This window comes from Pseudorasbora parva, chromosome 7 (genome assembly GCF_024679245.1).
Source record: "Pseudorasbora parva isolate DD20220531a chromosome 7, ASM2467924v1, whole genome shotgun sequence".
In the NCBI taxonomy this organism is placed as follows: Eukaryota; Metazoa; Chordata; class Actinopteri; order Cypriniformes; family Gobionidae; genus Pseudorasbora; species Pseudorasbora parva.
In genome coordinates, this window is record NC_090178.1 from 534,853 (window position 1) to 547,352 (window position 12,500).

The window sequence follows — 12,500 nt, forward strand, 5'->3', positions numbered from 1 at the left end:
GGAGAGGGAGTGCGAGAGGGAGTGCGAGAGGGAGAGCGAGAGGGAGAGTGAGAGCGAGCGTGAGAGGGAGAGCGAGTGCGAGAGGGAGAGTGATTGTGAGAGTGAGTGCGAGTGTGTGAGCGAGTTTGTGCGAGAGCGAGTGCGATAGCGAGTGTGAGAGTGTGTGAGAGCGTGCGAGAGCGTGCGAGTTTGAGTGTGTGTGTGTGATGAGAGTGAGAGTGAGTGTGTGTGAGTGCGAGAGGGAGTGTGAGTGAGTGCGAGAGGGAGAGTGAGAGGGAGAGTGAGAGGGAGAGTGAGTGTGAGAGTGAGTGTGAGAGTGAGTGTGAGTGCGAGAGGGAGTGCGAGAGGGAGTGCGAGAGGGAGTGCGAGAGGGAGTGCGAGAGGGAGTGCGAGAGGGAGTGCGAGAGGGAGTGCGAGAGGGAGTGCGAGAGGGAGTGCGAGAGGGAGTGCGAGAGGGAGTGCGAGAGGGAGTGCGAGAGGGAGTGCGAGAGGGAGTGCGAGAGGGAGTGCGAGAGGGAGTGCGAGAGGGAGTGCGAGAGGGAGTGCGAGAGGGAGAGCGAGCGCGAGAGGGAGAGGGAGCGCGAGAGGGAGAGGGAGTGCGAGAGGGAGTGCGAGAGGGAGAGCGAGAGGGAGAGTGAGAGCGAGCGTGAGAGGGAGAGCGAGTGCGAGAGGGAGAGTGATTGTGAGAGTGAGTGCGAGTGCGTGAGCGAGTTTGTGCGAGAGCGAGTGCGATAGCGAGTGTGAGAGTGTGTGAGAGCGTGCGAGAGCGTGCGAGTTTGAGTGTGTGTGTGTGATGAGAGTGAGAGTGAGTGTGTGTGAGTGCGAGAGGGAGTGTGAGTGAGTGCGAGAGGGAGAGTGAGAGGGAGAGTGAGAGGGAGAGTGAGTGTGAGAGTGAGTGTGAGAGTGAGTGTGAGAGTGAGTGTGAGAGTGAGAGGGAGTGCGAGAGGGAGTGCGAGAGGGAGTGCGAGAGGGAGTGCGAGAGGGAGTGCGAGAGGGAGTGCGAGAGGGAGTGCGAGAGGGAGTGTGAGTGTGAGAGTGAGTGTGAGAGTGAGTGTGAGAGTGAGTGTGAGAGTGAGTGAGTGAGTGAGTGAGTGAGTGAGTGAGTGAGTGAGTGTGAGAGTGAGTGTGAGTGAGTGCGAGAGGGAGAGTGAGTGCGAGAGTGAGTGCGAGAGTGAGTGCGAGAGTGAGTGCGAGAGTGAGTGCGAGAGTGAGTGCGAGAGTGAGTGCGAGAGTGAGTGCGAGAGTGAGTGCGAGAGTGAGTGCGTGCGAGTGTGAGTGCGAGCGAGAGCGAGTGCGAGCGAGAGCGAGTGTGAGCGAGAGCGAGTGTGAGTGAGAGCGAGTGTGAGTGAGTGCGAGAGTGAGTGCGAGTGCGAGAGCGAGTGTGAGTGAGAGCGAGTGTGAGTGAGAGCGAGAGGAAGTGCGAGAGGGAGTGCGAGAGGGAGTGCGAGAGTGAGTGCGTGCGAGTGTGAGTGAGAGCGAGTGTGAGTGAGAGCGAGTGTGAGTGAGTGCGAGAGTGAGTGCGAGTGCGAGAGCGAGTGCGAGTGAGAGGGAGTGCGAGAGGGAGTGCGAGAGGGAGTGCGAGAGGGAGTGCGAGAGGGAGTGCGAGAGGGAGTGCGAGAGGGAGTGCGAGAGGGAGTGCGAGAGGGAGTGTGAGTGTGAGTGTGAGAGTGAGTGAGTGAGTGAGTGAGTGAGTGAGTGAGTGAGTGAGTGAGTGAGTGAGTGAGTGTGAGAGTGAGTGTGAGTGAGTGCGAGAGGGAGAGTGAGTGCGAGAGTGAGTGCGAGAGTGAGTGCGAGAGTGAGTGCGAGAGTGAGTGCGAGAGTGAGTGCGAGAGTGAGTGCGAGAGTGAGTGCGAGAGTGAGTGCGAGAGTGAGTGCGAGAGTGAGTGCGTGCGAGTGTGAGTGTGAGTGAGAGCGAGTGTGAGTGAGAGCGAGTGTGAGTGAGAGCGAGTGTGAGTGAGAGCGAGAGTGAGTGCGAGTGCGAGAGCGAGTGCGAGTGAGAGCGAGTGTGAGTGAGAGCGAGTGTGAGTGAGAGCGAGTGTGAGTGAGTGCGAGTGCGAGAGCGAGTGTGAGTGAGTGCGAGTGTGAGTGAGAGCGAGTGTGAGTGAGAGCGAGTGTGAGTGAGAGCGAGTGTGAGTGAGAGCGAGTGTGAGTGAGAGCGAGAGTGAGTGCGAGTGCGAGAGCGAGTGCGAGAGCGAGTGCGAGAGCGAGTGCGAGAGCGAGTGCGAGAGCGAGTGCGAGAGCGAGAGTGCGAGAGCGAGAGTGCGAGAGCGAGAGTGCGAGAGCGAGAGTGCGAGAGCGAGAGTGCGAGAGCGAGAGTGCGAGAGTGAGAGTGCGAGAGTGAGAGAGCGAGTGCAAGAGTGTGAGTGAGTGTGAGAGCGAGTGCGAGAGTGTGTGAGTGAGTGTGAGCGAGTGCGAATATGAGATAAAGATTTAGAGTGAGTGTGTGAGTGCGAGAGTGTGTGCGTGATGAGAGTGTGTGTGTGAGTGCGAGATGAGTATGAGTGAGTGTGAGTGAGTGCGAGAGGGAGTGAGTGCGAGAGTGAGAGTGAGAGCGAGTGTGAGAGCGAGCGAGTGTGTGAGTGAGTGAGTGAGCGAGTGTGTGAGTGAGTGTGAGTGAGTGAGAGAGTGAGTGAGTGTGTGTGAGTGTGACTGTGAGTGCGAGATTGAGTTAGTGAGTGTGTGTGTGAGTGAGTGAGTGAGTGAGAGAGTGAGTATGAGTGTGACTGTGAGTGCGAGAGTGAGTTAGTGAGCGCGAGAGTGAGGGAATGAGTGAGCAAGTGAGAGAGTGAGTGAATGTGTGAGTGAGGGAGAGAGGGAGTGTGCGAGCAAGAGAGTGAGAGAGTGAGTGTGAGAGTGAGGGAGTGAGCGAGTGAGAGAGTGAGAGAGTGAGTGTGAGAGTGAGGGAGTGAGTGAGTGCGAGAGTGAGTGAGGGAGAGAGGGAGTGAGCGAGCGAGCGAGTGAGAGAGTGCGAGAGTGAGGGAGTGAGCGAGCGAGCGAGTGAGTGAGTGAGTGAGAGAGTGAGTGCGAGTGAGTGAGTGAGTGAGTGTGAGAGAGTGAGAGTGAGTGACTCTACTGATTTTATTCTCTTCTCTAATTTACAGTGCCATGCCAGAAGCTCCGCCCCTTCCTCCCAGACAGGAAGTTGCCTCAGGATCAGGAGTTTGCGTTGTTGTGTGTGCGCGAGCCGTTTGTGTTTGTGCGTCAGTGGAGCGATGCGTCGCAGTGCTGTCACGAGCTCAGCTTCTCCTCCGAGCTCAGCTGCAATCTGCTGGAGTATCGCAACCTCACACAGATGCCCATCATTCAGCCCTTCAGCCTGCAGGGACACGCCACACACACACTCTCACACACACACTCACGACACACACTGCACTGCGACGCCACGCTCCAGCCGCTGCGAGCTGCTGTCGGACAGTACGCCATACACACACTGGACCGGGCGCTGCAAGCCTGGAGACAGGTGAGACCGCTCTGACACACACACACACACACACACATACACACACACACACACTGCTCCTAAACCTACGCGTCACACACACATACACACACACACACTGCCCCTAAACCTACCCATCACAGGAAGCATTCTGCATTTTTACTTTCTCAAAAAAACTCCTCCTGTGTGATTTATAAGCCTTTTGTAAAGTGGGGACCGCTGGCTGGTGATCTCAGGTTTTACTATCCTTATGGGGACATTTGGTCCCCACAATGTAATATAAACAAGGACACACACACACACACACACACACACACACACACAAGAGCGTCCTGACAGACAGTCACATGTGCTCATGCAGAGATTATGGAGCTGTTTAACGGGATCTGTCCCAGAGTTCTGCATGTTCTGTGTGTGTTTATGTGTGATTGACAGGCGGTGACTCCTTCATCACTGTATCATGTGACACTGTAAAAGTCAGAGGATTACAGTGTCTTCCTGTGGAGGGTTACCATGGTTCTCCATAAAAACACACACTCACTCATCTGTGCTGCTATGACACACACACACACACCAACACACACACACGGCCAACAACAGCTCATCCACTCAGTGGGAGAGGAGAGAATTATGGGAAATGTTGTGTGACTCAGAGTTTGGATGCGCTGTCTATGTGTTTCCAGTAACGGACGTGTGTGTGTGTGTGTGTGTGTGTGTGTGTGTGTGTGTGTGTGTGTGTGTGTGTGTGTGTGAGTGATGGGTAGGTTTAGGGGCAGTCTGTGTGTGTGTGTGTGTGTGTGTGTGTGTGTCATGAGATGTGCATCGGCAGTGGCTCAGTGGTTCATGTAGGTTGTCTTCAAACCGGAAGGTTGGTGGTTCAATCCCCGGTTCCACCTGACCAAGTGTCGAGGTGTCCATGAGCAAGACACCTAACCCCAGCTGCTCCCGATGGGCTGGGTGGCGCCTTATGTTGCAGACATCGCCGTCGGTGTGTGAATGGGTGAATGTGAGGCAAAATGTAAAGGGTGGCCATAGGGTCTGTTAAAAGCGCTATATAAATGCAGTCCATTTACCATCACCAGTCCAGCACAAAAACTGGACTCAAACCGCTTTCACACCCGTCAGACTGCAGTGTGAACACGGCTCTCACACGCGTGTTTTTATGTCTCACGTTTGTTCTTGTGTCTTTTACACACGTGTTATTGTGTCCCTCACATACTCGTGTTCTTGTGTCCCTCACAGACGCGTGTTCTTGTGTCCCTCACAGATGCGTGTTCTTGTGTCCCTTACGCGTGTTCTTGTGTCCCTCACACGTGTTCTTGTGTCCCTCACACGCGTGTTCTTGTGTCCCTCACACGCGTGTTCTTGTGTCCCTCGCATGCGTGTTCTTGTGTCCCTCACACGCGTGTTCTTGTGTCCCTCACACGCGTGTTCTTGTGTCCCTCACACGCGTGTTCTTGTGTCCCTAACACGTGTTCTTGTGTCCCTAACACGTGTTCTTGTGTCCCTAACACGTGTTCTTGTGTCCCTCACACGTGTTCTTGTGTCCCTCACACGTGTTGTTGTGTCCCTCACACGTGTTCTTGTGTCCCTCACACGTGTTCTTGTGTCCCTAACACGTGTTGTTGTGTCCCTCACACGTGTTCTTGTGTCCCTAACACGTGTTCTTGTGTCCCTCGCATGCGTGTTCTTGTGTCCCTCACACGCGTGTTCTTGTGTCCCTCACACGCGTGTTCTTGTGTCCCTCACGTGTGTTCTTGTGTCCCTAACACGTGTTCTTGTGTCCCTCACATGCGTGTTCTTGTGTCCCTAACACGTGTTCTTGTGTCCCTCACGTGTGTTCTTGTGTCCCTAACACGTGTTCTTGTGTCCCTCACGTGTGTTCTTGTGTCCCTAACACGTGTGTTCTTGTGTCCCTAACACGTGTTCTTGTGTCCCTCATGTGTGTTCTTGTGTCCCTAACACGTGTTCTTGTGTCCCTCACACGTGTTCTTGTGTCCCTAACACGTGTTCTTGTGTCCCTCACGCGTGTTCTTGTGTCCCTAACACGCGTGTTCTTGTGTCCCTCACACGTGTTCTTGTGTCCCTAACACACGTGTTCTTGTGTCCCTAACACGCGTGTTCTTGTGTCCCTAACACGCGTGTTCTTGTGTCCCTAACACGTGTGTTCTTGTGTCCCTAACACGTGTTCTTGTGTCCCTCACGTGTGTTCTTGTGTCCCTAACACGCGTGTTCTTGTGTCCCTAACACGCGTGTTCTTGTGTCCCTAACACGCGTGTTCTTGTGTCCCTAACACGCGTGTTCTTGTGTCCCTCACGCGTGTTCTTGTGTCCCTAACACGTGTTCTTGTGTCCCTCACGCGTGTTCTTGTGTCCCTCACGCGTGTTCTTGTGTCCCTCACACGTGTTCTTGTGTCCCTCACACGTGTTCTTGTGTCCCTCACACGTGTTCTTGTGTCCCTCACAGATGCGTGTTCTTGTGTCCCTCACACGTGTTCTTGTGTCCCTCACAGATGCGTGTTCTTGTGTCCCTCACGCGTGTTCTTGTGTCCCTAACACGTGTTCTTGTGTCCCTCACGCTTGTTCTTGTGTCCCTCACGCGTGTTCTTGTGTCCCTCACGCGTGTTCTTGTGTCCCTCACGCGTGTTCTTGTGTCCCTCACGCGTGTTCTTGTGTCCCTCACACGTGTCCCTCACGCGTGTTCTTGTGTCCCTCACAGATGCGTGTTCTTGTGTCCCTCACGTGTGTTCTTGTGTCCCTCACACATGCGTGCTGTGTCCTGTGGGATGAGGCATGACTGAACTCTTGTGTCTCTTGTGTTTCAGAATGCTGTGCTGGACTCTGAGGAGGTGGTCTTCAGTCATTATGTCATCTGTAACGACACACAGGAAGTGCTGCGGTTCGGACAGGTGGACACCGATGAGAACATCCTGCTCCAGAGCAACCAGAGCCACCAGTACAGCTGGAGATCCCACAAATCCCCACAGGTGCTCCTGACTGTCTGTCTGTCTGTCTGTCTGTCTGTGTCTGTCTGTCTGTCTGTCTGTCTGTCTGTCTGTCTGTCTGTGTCTGTCTGTGTCTGTCTGTCTGTCTGTCTGTCTGTCTGTCTGTCTGTGTCTGTCTGTCTGTCTGTCTGTCTGTGTCTGTCTCACTGTCTGTGTCTGTCTGTGTCTGTCTGTCTGTCTGTCTGTCTGTCTGTCTGTGTCTGTCTGTCTGTGTCTGTCTCACTGTCTGTCTGTCTGTCTGTCTCACTGTCTGTCTGTGTCTGTCTGTCTGTCTGTCTCACTGTCTGTCTGTCTGTCTGTCTGTCTGTCTGTCTGTGTCTGTCTCACTGTCTGTCTGTCTGTCTGTCTGTGTCTGTCTGTCTGTCTGTCTGTCTCACTGTCTGTCTGTCTGTCTCACTGTCTGTCTGTCTGTCTGTCTGTCTGTCTCACTTTCTGTCTGTCTGTCTGTCTGTCTGTCTGTCTCACTGTCTGTCTCACTGTCTGTCTCACTGTCTGTCTGTCTGTCTGTCTGTCTCACTGTCTGTCTGTCTGTCTGTCTGTCTGTCTGTCTGTCTGTCTGTCTCACTGTCTGTCTCACTGTCTGTCTGTCTCACTGTCTGTCTGTCTGTCTGTCTCACTGTCTGTCTCACTGTCTGTCTGTCTCACTGTCTGTCTGTCTCACTGTCTGTCTGTCTGTCTGTCTGTCTCACTGTCTGTCTGTCTGTCTGTCTGTCTGTCTCACTGTCTGTCTCACTGTCTGTCTGTCTCACTGTCTGTCTGTCTCACTGTCTGTCTGTCTGTCTGTCTGTCTGTCTCACTGTCTGTCTCTGTGTGGTTTTGCAACTCATAAATGGTGTGTGTAACAATATTAACCCGATTCAGAAAAAATGACTGTACAATGCATAAAAAAGTTGTATGTTTGTGTGTGAGGGAATGCCTGAATGTAAACAGAGCTAACTCTCTCACACACACACACACACTCTCTCTCTCTCTCTCTCTCTCTCTCTCTCTCTCTCTCTCTCTCTCTCTCTCTCTCTCTCTCTCTCTCTCTCTCTCTCTCTCTCTCTCTCACACACACTCTCTCTCTCTCTCTCTCTCTCTCTCTCTCTCTCTCTCTCTCTGTCTCTCTCTCTCTCTCTCTCTCTCTCTCTCTCTCTCTCTCTCTCTCTCTCACACACACTAGACGCTCATGGGTTTTTCCCTCTCTCTGAACACGATGTGTGTGTGTGTGTGTATTAGAGAAGAGTTTCCTGTCCCTGCAGCCGCAGTCTGAGTGTGTCCAGAGCGGCTCAGACACACTGACCACAGCGCCGCGTCTCCTCAGTGTGTCCGTCTCTGACCGCAGCGTCCCGACTGTCCTCCGGTCCTCCGGTCCCACACACACAATTATGTGAAATACACACACGTTTTTGTGAAATGTGGGGACATTCCATAAGTGTAATGGTTTTTATAATTTAAAAAACATATTTTGTTTCCCCCTAAACCTACCCATCACACACACACACACACACACACACACACACACACACACACTGCCCCTAATGCCCCTAAACCTACCCATCACACACACACACACACACACACACACACACACACACACACACACTGCCCCTAAACCTACCCATCACAGGAAACATTCTGCATTTTTACTTTCTCATAAAAACTCCTCCTGTGTGATTTTATAAGCCTTTTGTAAAGTGGGGCCATGGGTAATGTCCTCATATGTCACAAATGCATGCCCACACACACACTTTCTATCCTTCTCTCGCATCTTCTCAGTGTATCTGAGCCTCCTGTCCCACACACACACACACACACTCGCGTCTCCTCAGTGTATCTGATCCTCCTGTCCCACACATACACACACACTCGCGTCTCCTCAGTGTATCTGATCCTCCTGTCCCACACACACACACACACACACACACACACACACACACACACACACACACACTCTCTCACATCTCCTCAGTGTATCTGATCCTCCTGTCACACACACACACACACACACAAACACACACACACACACACACTCTTTCTCTCTCTCGTCTCCTCAGTGTGTCTGCTCCTTCTGTCCCACACACACACACTCTTTCTCTCTCTCGTCTCCTCAGTGTGTCTGCTCCTTCTGTCCCCCCCACACACACACACACTCTCTCTCTCTCTCATCCTGTCCTGCGGCTGTTGTCCGGTCTGGTGTTGTCTGTGCCGGCTCTTGTTTCAGTCTCAGCGTGTGGCGGATGGTTTTTATTACGGCAGTGTTGTGAGTCTGAATGCTCGGCTCTTCTCCCGCTGCGGTGCTCTGCGGTGCGGGCGTTCCTCCGCTGGGACTCGCGTGGCTGAATGACTTCAGGCCTGCGGACGCTCAGTATGGAGACCATTAGCACCAATCTGGACGGGATTTGGGCGGATATTCCACTTCCTGTCTGTTCCTTTGGGGGCAGTGGGGGTTCATCACAGTAGCTGCTGCCAAACCCCTCAAACACACACACACACACACAGGGAGAGAGAGAGCGTTAATGGTCTTAATTGCAGTCGCAGTAAACCTGCTCACACACAGATAGTGAATAAATCTGAGCGCGTCCTCATGCCTGTTTCACACACACTCTCTGTTTGGAAGCACTGCTCTGGGCCTGATGAGGTCATGAGAACGAGCCCCCGGTGGCCCATCACAATTATAACTGCATCACATCACAATTATAACGGCATCACATCACAATTATAACGGCATCACATCCATAATTTCCCGTGTGAGTTACGGCCGCTGGTGTTTGTGTGTGTGTGTGTGTGTGTGTGTGTGTGTGTAGGTGGGTGTGAGAGCGTCTCGCGTGTGATCTGTGCTCAAAATATCAGAACATGTTCCTCCACACGATGCGCTTGTGTGTCAGTCGTTTGCTGGATGTGTGTGTGTCTGTGCGTGTCCAGTTGTGTTCAGGTCATGTGTGTGTCTGGTTGTGTTCAGGTCATGTGTGTGTTCAGGTCATGTGTGTGTCCGGTTGTGTTCAGCTCGTGTGTGTCTGGTTGTGTTCAGGTCATGTGTGTGTTCAGGTCATGTGTGTTCAGGTCATGTGTGTGTCCGGTTGTGTTCAGGTCATGTGTGTTCAGGTCATGTGTGTGTTCAGGTCATGTGTGTGTCCGGTTGTGTTCAGGTCATGTGTGTGTCCGGTTGTGTTCAGGTCATGTGTGTTCAGGTCATGTGTGTGTTCAGGTCATGTGTGTGTCCGGTTGTGTTCAGGTCATGTGTGTGTCCGGTTGTGTTCAGGTTGTGTGTGTCCGGTTGTGTTCAGGTCATTTGTGTGTCTGATTGTGTTCAGGTCATGTGTGTGTTCAGGTTATGTGTGTTCAGGTCATGTTTGTGTCTTGTTGTGTTCAGGTCATGTGTGTTCAGGTCATGTGTGTGTCTGGTTGTGTTCAGGTCATGTGTGTGTCTGGTTGTGTTCAGGTCATGTGTGTGTCTGGTTGTGTTCAGGTCATGTGTGTGTTCAGGTCATGTGTGTGTCTGGTTGTGTTCAGGTCATGTGTGTGTCTGGTTGTGTTCAGGTCATGTGTGTGTCTGGTTGTGTTCAGGTCATGTGTGTGTCCGGTTGTGTTCAGGTCATGTGTGTGTCTGGTTGTGTTCAGGTAATGTGTGTGTCTGGTTGTGTTCAGGTCATGTGTGTGTCCGGTTGTGTTCAGGTCATGTGTCAGGTAATGTGTGTGTCTGGTTGTGTTCAGGTCATGTGTGTGTCCGGTTGTATTCAGGTCATGTGTCAGGTAATGTGTGTGTCTGGTTGTGTTCAGGTAATGTGTGTGTCTGGTTGTGTTCAGGTCATGTGTGTGTCCGGTTGTGTTCAGGTCATGTGTGTGTCTGGTTGTGTTCAGGTTGTGTGTTTCTGGTTGTGTTCAGGTCATGTTGTGTTCAGGTTGTGTGTGTCTGGTTGTGTTAAGGTCATGTGTGTGTTCAGGTCATGTGTGTGTCTGGTTGTGTTCAGGTCATGTGTGTGTTCAGGTCATGTGTGTTCAGGTCAGGTGTGTTCAGGTCATGTGTGTGTCCGGTTGTGTTCAGGTCATGTGTGTGTCCGGTTGTGTTCAGGTCATGTGTGTGTCCGGTTGTGTTCAGGTCATGTATGTGTCCGGTTGTGTTCAGGTCATGTGTGTGTCCGGTTGTGTTCAGGTCATGTCTGGTCCGGTTGTGTTCAGGTCATGTGTGTGTTCAGGTCATGTGTGTGTCCGGTTGTGTTCAGGTCATGTGTGTGTTCAGGTCATGTGTGTGTCCGGTTGTGTTCAGGTCATGTGTGTGTTCAGGTCATGTGTGTGTCCGGTTGTGTTCAGGTCATGTGTGTGTCCGGTTGTGTTCAGGTCATGTGTGTGTCCGGTTGTGTTCAGGTCATGTGTGTGTCCGGTTGTGTTCAGGTCATGTGTGTGTTCAGGTCATGTGTGTGTCCGGTTGTGTTCAGGTCATGTGTGTTCAGGTCATGTGTGTGTTCAGGTCATGTGTGTGTTCAGGTCATGTGTGTTCAGGTCATGTGTGTGTCCGGTTGTGTTCAGGTCATGTGTGTTCCCGGTTGTGTTCAGGTCATGTGTGTGTCCGGTTGTGTTCAGGTCATGTGTGTTCAGGTCATGTGTGTGTCCGGTTGTGTTCAGGTAATGTGTGTGTTCAGGTCATGTGTGTTCAGGTCATGTGTGTGTCCGGTTGTGTTCAGGTCATGTGTGTTCAGGTCATGTGTGTGTCCGGTTGTGTTCAGGTAATGTGTGTTCAGGTCATGTGTGTGTCCGGTTGTGTTCAGGTCATGTGTGTTCAGGTCATGTGTGTGTCCGGTTGTGTTCAGGTCATGTGTGTTCAGGTCATGTGTGTGTCCGGTTGTGTTCAGGTCATGTGTGTTCAGGTCATGTGTGTGTCCGGTTGTGTTCAGGTAATGTGTGTGTTCAGGTCATGTGTGTTCAGGTCATGTGTGTGTCCGGTTGTGTTCAGGTCATGTGTGTTCAGGTCATGTGTGTGTCCGGTTGTGTTCAGGTAATGTGTGTGTTCAGGTCATGTGTGTTCAGGTCATGTGTGTGTCCGGTTGTGTTCAGGTCATGTGTGTTCAGGTCATGTGTGTGTCCGGTTGTGTTCAGGTAATGTGTGTTCAGGTCATGTGTGTGTCCGGTTGTGTTCAGGTCATGTGTGTTCAGGTCATGTGTGTGTCCGGTTGTGTTCAGGTCATGTGTGTTCAGGTCATGTGTGTGTCCGGTTGTGTTCAGGTCATGTGTGTTCAGGTCATGTGTGTGTCCGGTTGTGTTCAGGTAATGTGTGTGTTCAGGTCATGTGTGTTCAGGTCATGTGTGTGTCCGGTTGTGTTCAGGTCATGTGTGTTCAGGTCATGTGTGTGTCCGGTTGTGTTCAGGTAATGTGTGTGTTCAGGTCATGTGTGTGTCCGGTTGTGTTCAGGTCATGTGTGTTCAGGTCATGTGTGTGTCCGGTTGTGTTCAGGTCATGTGTGTTCAGGTCATGTGTGTGTCCGGTTGTGTTCAGGTCATGTGTGTTCAGGTCATGTGTGTGTCCGGTTGTGTTCAGGTAATGTGTGTGTTCAGGTCATGTGTGTGTCCGGTTGTGTTCAGGTCATGTGTGTTCAGGTCATGTGTGTGTCCGGTTGTGTTCAGGTAATGTGTGTGTTCAGGTCATGTGTGTTCAGGTCATGTGTGTGTCCGGTTGTGTTCAGGTCATGTGTGTGTTCAGGTCATGTATGTGTCCGGTTGTGTTCAGGTCATGTGTGTGTCTGCTTGTGTTCAGGTCATGTGTGTGTCCGGTTGTGTTCAGGTCATGTGTGTTCAGGTCGTGTGTGTCCGGTTGTGTTCAGGTCATGTGTGTGTCCGGTTGTGTTCAGGTCATGTGTGTGTCTGGTTGTGTTCAGGTCGTGTGTGTGTCTGGTTGTGTTCAGGTCATGTGTGTGTTCAGGTCATGTGTGTGTCCGGTTGTGTTCAGGTCATGTGTGTGTCTGCTTGTGTTCAGGTCATGTGTGTGTCCGGTTGTGTTCAGGTCATGTGTGTTCAGGTCGTGTGTGTCCGGTTGTGTTCAGGTCATGTGTGTGTCCGGTTGTGTTCAGGTCATGTGTGTGTCTG

The 12,500-nt window shown here is 52.2% G+C and overlaps 1 protein-coding gene across 1 annotated transcript in view; it reads left to right on the forward strand.

Annotated features, from left to right (window-relative positions):
* Window positions 1–12,500, forward strand: part of LOC137083485 (intermembrane lipid transfer protein VPS13B) — a 183,556-nt gene that overhangs the window by 127,923 nt on the left and 43,133 nt on the right. The window contains exons 39-40 of the mRNA XM_067449435.1: window positions 3,102–3,460; window positions 6,264–6,425. Of these exons, the coding sequence (XP_067305536.1) occupies window positions 3,102–3,460; window positions 6,264–6,425 (521 nt within the window). The remainder of the gene's footprint in view (window positions 1–3,101; window positions 3,461–6,263; window positions 6,426–12,500) is intronic.